The sequence below is a fragment of the Callorhinchus milii genome, unplaced genomic scaffold, assembly GCF_018977255.1.
Source record: "Callorhinchus milii isolate IMCB2004 unplaced genomic scaffold, IMCB_Cmil_1.0 Scaffold7, whole genome shotgun sequence".
In the NCBI taxonomy this organism is placed as follows: domain Eukaryota; kingdom Metazoa; phylum Chordata; class Chondrichthyes; order Chimaeriformes; family Callorhinchidae; genus Callorhinchus; species Callorhinchus milii.
Genome location: NW_024704748.1, coordinates 24,057,959 through 24,067,859, shown reverse-complemented (window position 1 = coordinate 24,067,859; position 9,901 = coordinate 24,057,959). Strand labels below are relative to the sequence as shown.

At 40.1% G+C, this 9,901-nt stretch overlaps 1 protein-coding gene across 5 annotated transcripts in view; it reads left to right on the top strand.

Moving 5' to 3' along the window:
* The first annotated feature begins 207 nt into the window (after positions 1–207).
* Positions 208–9,901, top strand: part of LOC103185449 (ubiquitin thioesterase ZRANB1) — a 32,821-nt gene continuing 23,127 nt past the window's right edge. For 2 of the 5 annotated variants that reach the window (XM_007903955.2, XM_007903951.2), the window contains exons 1-4: positions 208–407; positions 1,700–1,757; positions 3,664–3,724; positions 5,088–5,953. In XM_007903955.2, coding sequence (XP_007902146.1) covers positions 5,137–5,953 — 817 coding nt within the window. In that variant the 5' untranslated portion in view covers positions 208–407; positions 1,700–1,757; positions 3,664–3,724; positions 5,088–5,136. The remainder of the gene's footprint in view (positions 408–1,699; positions 1,758–3,663; positions 3,725–5,087; positions 5,954–9,901) is intronic. The other 3 variants (XM_007903954.2, XM_007903952.2, XM_007903953.2) reach the window with 3 other exon arrangements.

The window sequence follows — 9,901 nt, the reverse complement described above, 5'->3', positions numbered from 1 at the left end:
GAACGCGATGATGTCATCAGCAGCCAATGGAAACAAAGAGCTGGGAGGGAGGCGGTCACGTTTGTTTACGCGGCGACGTCACGGCCTAGTGACCGCTCGTGACGTGCGTTCCAAAACACCAAGGACGACGCCCGTGATTGGCGGCTCAGCTCAGAGGGTAGCAACGCCCAATCAGAGGGTCGGCTCGGCGCCAGGTGCCCTGTGACGTCGTGAATGTCCCGGCGGGCGGGCGGACGGGCGGACGCTCGGGTTTGTGTTGTCTTTGCCGTCGCCATTAGTGTCGAGTCGAACCCGGGAGCCCCGGCGGCGAGAATGTCATAGGCAGCGGCGGCGGCGGCGGCGGCGAGGGCGGCCTGAGGCCCCGGAGCTCGGCAGTCGGTTAGGGGGGAAGCAGGAACGTCACTTGGGTGCGGGCTTTATGGTTTATGTTCGTTTTTTTTTCGCTCTGGTCGCGGGGCCGACATGTAATAACAAGCGGAGGGGAGGGAGGGAGGGAGAGGGGTGACTGCGGGGAGTCGAACCGAGCGGAGCGGCAGAAGAAAAGAGGGGGGCAGAGCGGGGACCGGAGGGAGGGAGGGAGGGAGAGAGAGAGAGAGAAGGCCCGACCGGTTCTGTTCTGGTGGTTTTGTTTGTCTGTCTGTTTGTCTGTTGGTGTCTGTCTGTCTGTTTGTTTGTTTATTTATCTCCGGCTCCTGTCGGGAGGCTTTCACGTAAGACGGAAAAAAGTGCCCGGGGAGAAGGCGGAGGCCGATGGGGAATTGGGAAAGGGACCGGGAATGGGGACCGGGACGGGGACCGGGGACGGGATGCGAGGCCGATCGTCAAAACTCTCGGCGCCCCCTTCATTGTGTGATGTGATTGCGGGGTCGAGTTCCAGACCCGGCGGCTCCCTCCCGGACTGCTCTACGCGCTTCTCTGTGCAATAGATCGTCCCCCCCCCCCCCCACCGCCCCCCCCCCCACACCCCCATCGGTTGCCTTTAATATTTCAAGCCCAAATAAGCAATTAGTGCCCCCCCCACCCCTTCCCCCCACCCCCTCCCCTTCTCCTCCTATTCGGGTTTAGATTTCTTTCCATCTGAAATGTTTGTTTATAGATTATGGGATGGCTTTAATTGCCCCCCCAACCCCCCCCCCTCACACCCCTTCGTTTTATTATTTCTTTGGGGGATTTAAATCAACTTGCTATTTAGTGAAGGGGGAGAATAATCTTGTAGAATGGTTTGTAGCCATGGTTTGTTGTGGATGTTTTTTTTGGGAGGGGGCTGTGGGGGGCGTTGGGGGTGGGCGGGGGAGGGGGGAGACATAGCTTTAACATATTAAAGCGATTCCGGGTGTTGAAACCATTCCACCAGGTTCTGTTTCGTGTTTGTTGTGTGTGAAGAGAGCGTTCGATGCGTCTCTTTCTGCCTTTTTTTTTTTAATTTCGCTGCATTCATTCAAACGCGACGCTTGCGGAACTTTACTCGTGTCCAGTGAAGATCCGAAGTGTTTGCAAACAGACTCACGTCAGCAGCACTCATTCCGCCATTCGCATTGCAGTTGTTCGTGGAACCTGGAGCTCTTTGTTGGTGTGTGTCTGACGAAGAAAAACTAGCAGGATATGTAAAAATGCAATTTAGGGCAGACAGTACACTGTGAACGTGCATAAATGTTTTGTTTTTCGAGTTATAGTTTACTGATTGTTGCTCCATTTACAGTTTCAGTATAATGGGAAAACTTTTGTCCAGAAACGCTGGATTATTAAATATACTTATGGTAAGTCTGTTTGATACGTTTGTAATCTTAATCTAGCAAACTTGTTTCCCTTCCCAGAAATTCATTGTGTTCCAGGGCAAATCAATGGGTCCAAATATTCTACAGATTCAAATCTAGTACTGCACATATGCGTAAATCATAGTTGTTTTTGTCTTTTTTGCTTTTGTTAGTACTTCTGAAAAGATGTGTGGGAGGGAGGAATACTGATACCCAAGTAGGAGTAAGAAAGTATTATGTTGGTCTTTAAACAAAGGATTAAGCAATATTTAATACTTTTTAATCCTCTAGTTGAAATGTTTTCTATGGAAATACAACAACATTGCAAAAATTAATTTATAAACCTGTAGTTTTGAGCCTTCAAAGCTTGCACTTTCAATGCAGCTACTATATTTTGAGGTATTAAATCCATATGTTAAATGTTACTGAATATGTATTTTCCCAACTAAAAGAACTCATTAGTGTTCATTGATAGTTTGCATGTGTGGACATTCTTGATGAATGTGTACAGTGACTGTATGGAGTTGGCAATCTTGAAATGACTACTATAATGCTGCTTTGATGAGAAAATAAAGTCTGAAAATATAGTTTTAGTTTTAATTAATGAGCTGTCAGTCCATTAAGGATCTGCAATACATGAATGGAAAGAATAATTGGCTTCAGTTACTTGAGAGTTAGCAGTGACATCTGATCTACCATGTCTGCTGACCTGTGTGTACATGCAGCTACGGTAGTGATTATGTTCTTGAAGTTGAAAAGCTACAGTTACTTCATATTGAATGTTGCTTTGCTATTTCTTTGCAGCGAATTTTAGATGATGCTTCTGTGACAAATTCTCAGCGGGTCAGCTTTGTATCTGACTTCTTTCTGCTTTGAGCTTATACTTTCAATGAATAATTCACAGAATGTTCAAAGGTTTGGAATACCAAATTTGAATTTCATATAAAATGTATTATAGCTGTTTGAGTTATGGGTATTTTTGTCTTGATTCAAAATGGGCTTTCAAAATTGTTTTAATTAGCTCACCAAGAATTATCAGTAATGTAAATTCTAATATTATTTAAAAGAAGTGGGCTCTGAAGACAATGGCTAACTTGTTGAAGGAAATCTTATTCATGTGAGAAGTTGTTGAGGTGCACTTATTTCCTTTTATTTTTGGATGGCAGTGAGGAGGAGAGATGTTTTTTGGTATGATTGCTTTGTTTGAGAAAATTTTGCCGATCCATCTGCTTTGCTTTACGGTGAATCTCGTTCATCGAGCTCAATGCACTAAATAATCTAAGCTTGTTTTAAAGAGCTAATCATACTATAACTCTTGTAAGCAGTTGGGTTCAATTAATTCAGTTTTAACTGGAAAACAGTTTGACTTGCTCTCAGGAAAATATACACTAATGCCTTCTATGATGCAGCTGCAGTGTTGAGAAATTGTATGAATAAACTAAAAATGTATGGAAGGGTTTTGTTTTTAAATTTGCTATCAAATGTGTTAATTCTTTGAGTGGATTTTTTCCTTTGAATAATGTATGACTTCATTTTACTTTTCCAAAATGACAGAATGAGGAAGCCAACTAAAAGGAATCTTTTAATATCGATGTTGATAGTGTAGAAGTCAGTTAAAAGTTTAGAATAACCATTTAAAGCGTGTTTTAGTTCAAAGAGCTACAGGATACTCAAGTGTTTTTGATTCGGATATTGACACTTTTTTATGCGGGAAGGGGAAAGAAGGAAACAGAAGTTACCTTTGTAATCGGTTCTTAGAATTTTTTCCCAACCATCTCAAGTATTGGGATACCAGTGCTTGTGTACTTGTAGTGTGGACCTCTGCTGATAATCATCTATTGGCAAGAGCCGGAGTGCAGAGCTAAGGTCATCACCATAATTACACTAAACTTGCACAATTTTTTTCTAGGAAAAGATCCATGTAAATGTCTCTATAAAAATGCATTGCCCAGGAGAAGCTTTGTTCACAGGTATGTTTTTCAGTTTCATGGATGGTTAGAAGCTAGACAATTATGCGGGGGGGGGGGGGGGGGGGGCTGTGGCACACTACTTTTACTGAGGGTAGCTGCTAAGGTGCTCAGAGAAAAATCTTAACCCATTATAGTTAGTTATATGACTAAAGTCATGTAGTTAGATGCAACTATCTGTTTTTCAGCCTGTGCAGCGCATGATGACTAGGAATGAAAATTCTGGCTGTTTCTTTTTTGGGGGGCCCTCTTTTGTGAGTGCTGAGGCCAACCACAGTGCCCGACTCTCACCCTGACTGAGTTTAGTTGACTCAGCATAGTCCAGGGATCAAAACTGGGTCCTCCATTGTATTATTTGCAAGGATTATTATTTGGTTTCAGACCATAGAATGAGTTCACCATTTGATACATCAGTGGAATAACTGTATTAAGCAGTTGAACAACTTTTATATGTATGCTACAGTTAGAAGTGAATGTGTATGAGAAGTTAGAAGTTCCAGAATTGCACGTAAATGAATTGTCTTTGACTTTCAAAGCTAATTTGAAGCTTTGACTAGGCCAATTTATGTAAATCCTCAAAAGGTCTAAAGATATAGGGTGCTCGACTGTTGCTCCCTTTCAGTTAATGTATGACAGATCCTCAGTTAATTGGAGAAAATGTAATTCATGCTCTCTTTAAATTGTTTCCATTCTCTACTGCAATCATTGGGTGGGCTGTATCCATGTGAGCTTGATAGCAAGTTGACCAAAGTGTTTTTAAATGGAAAACAATTTTAATAATTGATTTGGCCCAACTCCATTACAGATGTATAGCACTGGCCAGCCATGCATTAAGGTTTAAGATAGCCTTGCTTAATGATAAACTTTCCACCTGGAATCTTAAGAATATCAAATTGGCGGAAGTTGCAGAGACAACTGTCTTCTGTTATTTCCTGTCTTCTTGCTAACCTTGTGTCTGACTTTTAATCATTAAACTAAAGGAAGCCCTTTTCCATAGTTTCAATGTGGCTTTCACAAATTAAGCTTAAACATCAACCAAGATTGTCATATAACAATCTTGTGTGATCCTCGTTCCTTGTCTGAAGATCTCTGTGGAGGTAGTTGAGATTTGAGAATAAATGGGTTTGATCTTTGCTTTTTCTGTCGCAGCTTGGGCATTATTGTGAAACCCATTGCCTTGGTTTCATGTTTAAAAATTGACCAACAACTCCTTCTTGATTGCTGGGTTTTGTTTATTAGGTGGAAAGAAACAGTTTGTTGATCTTCACCTTCTGTTGTGCAATGTAATTATATTTCACTTAATGCCTATGTGTTCCCAAATGGGAGGAACAAAATTTGTATACTTAGTGCTTGACTTTTTTTTCAGCCTCCTGTCTGGCCTTGGTGCCTGGTTACCGGTGCGGGAGCGAGCAACAATGACTGAATATGGAATAAAGTGGGCCTGTGAATACTGCACATATGAAAACTGGCCATCAGCAATCAAATGCACCATGTGTCGTGCGCCAAGACCTAATGGCACTATAATTACTGAGGATCCAGTCAGAGGCAGCTCAAGTGATGTGAGTCGAGATTGGGATCCTGCAGGAATAGAGGGTGGCAGCAGTCCTTTGATTTGTCCGGACTCTAGTGCAAGACCAAGGGTTAAGTCATCTTACAGTTCAGAAGGCGCAAGCAAGTGGTCATGCCACATGTGCACATACCTGAATTGGCCAAGAGCAATAAGATGCACACAGTGTTTGTCCCAACGTCGGACCAGAAGTCCTACAGAGTCTCCCCAGTCTTCTGGTTGTATTTCAAGGCCAATCCAGGCTTCTCAAGACCCATGTGAGGAGTATAATGACAGAAACAGACTGAATACAAAAGCACTGCATTGGACGTGCACCGCTTGCACATATGAGAACTGGCCCAAGTCTCGGAAGTGTGCGGTCTGTGACCATCCTAGACCTAACAATTTGGAAGCAATTGATTTTGCAGAGCCTGAGGAAGCTTCGTCGCTGATAAATGAGCAGGATAGAGCTCGATGGCGGGGAAGTGGCAGTAGCAGCAATAGCCAGAGGAGGTCCCCACCAGTATCTAAACGTGACTCTGAGGTGAAAATGGACTTTCAAAGGATTGAGCTGGCTGCTGGAGCTGTTGGCACTAAGGAAGAGCTTGAAGTGGACTTTAAAAGACTGAAGCAAATAAAGAATCGAATGAAAAGATCAGATTGGCTCTTTCTCAATGCCTGTGTAGGTAGGTTTGCATCTGGATTATCTTTAAGGTCAATTTGAAATTTTGATTGGAGGAAATGTATATATTTTTGTGCATAAATTTACAATATGTTTGGGAGGGTATACATTTAAATCTAAAGGTGACACACTGTTAAAGCCTATATATAGTATATTGGAAATGTTTTTTCACAGTGCCAATTTTATGGATGTGGGGCGTGTGTGTATGGTGCAATATGCAGCTTGCACTAGTAGGTTTCTTTGAAGTCGTTGTAATTTATGCAAACAGTAATATGCAAGGGACATTACCAATCTGCAAATGCATAACTCTTGCTAAGCTTTAAGTTTCTTACAGGTGCTTACAGGTACTCATTCCGACGTGAGAGGCTCTATTTATATAAGCTTGTATTGTAAATCAATGTTTTTGATGACCAGACAAAGCTTTGAAATTCAGCTTGACCAAAACTTTTGGAAGACCACCCAAATGTTTAGAGTTCAACAACAATAACAGCTTGTGTTTAATAGCGCCTTTCACACAGGGTCTTGGGAGTGCATAAAAGTACTGTTTTTAGGAACAAGAAAATTCTAAACTCCTTCAGGCTGATCCAGCTTTCTCATTGTTAAGGACTATATTTTATTGCTCTTACTTTATTGCACTACACCTGGAACTGTTTGCTTACTGTTGACCTTGAAATCTATTTCTTATCTATACAACTAGCTGTTATGGCACCAAATGTTATTGTGTGTTATGCAAATATATAATGTACAAAATGCATGTGTACAGAGGGAATTGCATGTGCACTTAATTTTGATATAGACCAATAAATGATTTGTTAATTGCATAATTAACAAATCCTGTTTGATTACTTACAAAATTACCTTTAATTTCCATGTGGTTTGACTTGTCTGCATGAGATAAAAATTCGGTAAATGCTGATATTTGATTTTGTGACATACTGCAATCTGAAACAAATTGAAATTTTCACTTTTTCTACAGTGGTGGAAGGCAAATAATTAAGAACCATAATTAATTCAAATGTGGCTGGAGCCTTAAAAAAGGGAGGTGAGGGTCAAAGCTGAACAAATTGGGTGGAGGAGGAGTTTGAAAAGTACTAATCACTATGCTTGTAGTGAGTGACCAACGGTGTCCAAATCGCATGCTTTTACTGAGACAGTAGAGGAGGCCTGTGTGTTTGCGTGATATGTCTCGGTGTCCTGTAAGCATGCAAAATTGTCATAAGAATTGAAAAGATAATCAATATTATCTGATGAAAATCCAAACATATCAAAATTGATTTTCACCAATTCCACAACACATGGTTTGTGCATTGTGCATAACATTTGCAAATCTCCATATGGTTTATGCGCTTATAGGCGCTGCAGTGTCTCAGAGAGCTTAACAATGGCGCCTAATCGGAGGAAGGAGGTGACTGTAATCACAGTTGAAGAGAAAGGTCTTCAGGCATGATCTGAAAATGGGGAAGGAGACTTATGAATCTCTTTTTTAGAGTGCCGATCTCTTCTATATATCAGCTGAAGTGCAAGCATCTTCAAATGCAAGGATTATTATTATTAACTTACCCTTTCGTTGTTGCCTTAGTGAATAATTATTTTCTCCAGTTTGCTTCTGCATCTGCACAAAGAACTGTTTGTCACTGCTGTACAGGCCTAGACAGACTCTTGTGGATATTAAGTTGCACGTTAGTGAATCAATTTTTGGAGAGTTTCTTGAATGATTTCTTCAAAATGTAAAAAAGCCAGTCTGATTTAAAGACCCTGAGTTAACAGAAGCCATAAACATCTTTCCCTTTGTCATTTGTACACATGATGCACAGTTGACACAGCTAAAAGTAAGACGATTCTCAGTAAGGTAGTAAGGTGGAGTAGTTTTGTTCATTGGCTCTAATCAATTGTTTTGATAACTAATCTGGTTGTTTGATAAATGTTTATAGCTGTTAAATGAACTGACCAGTTAGATTGGTGGATAGGCTCGATTAGTCAGATGTATGTTGAAAAAACACTGGGAATACCTGTTGCGTGGCAAAATCCTCTATTGGGTAGTTTGAAGTTCTTATTTCAACAACTTGCATTTATATAGTGTTCTTCAAGCCAGATGGCACCTCAGAGCCATTTCAGCTGTAATAGTGCAGTTATGCTGCAGCAATTGTGTTGAAATCAGCATTCACTGCACTGAACATATCGGAGCACACTTTGAATAACAAATGGTTTGGACTACTTCAAGAAGATCATAATAATAATAATCCTTGCATTTGATATAATGCTTTATCACATCTTCTAGACATCTCAAAAGAGCTTCACAGAATATATTGTAAAGTGAATTGATTGTATGTTTTGTGGGCGAAATGATTGTCTCAGGTTTGTGCCAGTTGTCACAGTCAAAGCAAATCTTTTAACATTAAAAGCCCAAATTTGAAAATTTGATTCATAGAACTGCACATATGTGTTTAATGTAATATTAAACAGTATTCAGATAGTTGTTAATACTGAATCTGAGTGTGCATGAGGAATTGCATAGTTGTTGAATACTGGTTCAGCCTAAAATATTGTTTTTTAAAAAAAAATGTGCAACTGAAGTGTTTCACTGTCGCGTACCTAAAGACATTACTTGTAGGTTTGAACTAAATATCTATAGAACTCCTTTACGTTGTTTATTTTTGCCTGCTTTTTGAAATTGGATTATTTTCCCTGCGATGTGGCTTGTGTGCACAGTACCACTAACTTCTGCTCTTTGTCCCTGAGTTCCTGATAATCACTAAGCAGGAATTCAAGGGTCAAGAGTGAAGGCCAATAACCGTAGTACACAAAATCGTGTAATGTTTACAGAAAGTCAAGCTGGACTGCAGAAAAAAGTTACCTCAGTAGTGCATAAAGTTTTAATTGCATTTGAAGTGTGGAGCCCTGCAGTTTGAAAGAAACCTAATCAAAGTTAATCAAAATCATATGTTTTCATTTTTAAATGGATTTGGGTGATTTATGAGAATGATCCATAAGTGTTCTCCTTTCAGATGTGAAGTGTATGGGCTCCCCAAAATTGTGTGGCTGAGATGGTAAACATGTGTTTCTTTTGCTTTATTGCACATTGCATTGATGCTCTAAGATTTTATAACACCATAAATTTGTAAAGTAGTATACTTAAATATTTGTGTCCTGCTTTCTACATGATATCAAACACACTGCTTAGCCTATTTATAACTTTTGGAATGTCTGCACTGGAAGAGCATGGGCTGAGCTAACCGTTATTTTCATGGATTAGGCCATAATTGATTACTGAGTACATTTTGCAGTTTCTAACTTCTAGCCTTGTGGAGTAATTTTGCCTATACTGTGAAGCATACATTTTACAGCAAAAGGTTTTTATTTATAAGACTCACCTTCAAACTATTCCAATGCCTGATGTGAAGCTAGAAGAATGGTTATTACTAGGTACGCTAGAGTGGGGGGTAGGGTCTGTCGGCAGCAGATTTTATTGTTTCTTTCTGACTAACTGGGTTGACAACTTTGGCAAAGATGTAGGACATTGTTCAGTTAGAGATGATTTTTTTTCGAAAATAACAGCAAAGAGTTGGAATGTGGCTGGTTTCCAAAGGGTGTTGATCAGTGGTCACGGGATATTAATCTGATTTTTAAACTGTTGTTCAAGCCTGACCAGTTGCATTTCACTTGTGTCCTTATGGTCCCAAGAACATTTTAAACTATACAAGGTATCTCAACCAAATAAACAAATCTAATTTCATTACGTTTACCGTACATCTTGTTGTACAAAGTGATATGTAATGAGATATTCTGATTACGTATCACCTCATTCCACATATCATCTGCAGATCTTGTAGGATGGGAAAATTATTTTTCTTATCTCTGGTCTTCCTTGATTTACTATTTTTTTGTATTCCAGTGAGTTTAATTTGAATATTCTGGTTACATCCACATTATCCATGACTTTCCCAATTTTAAA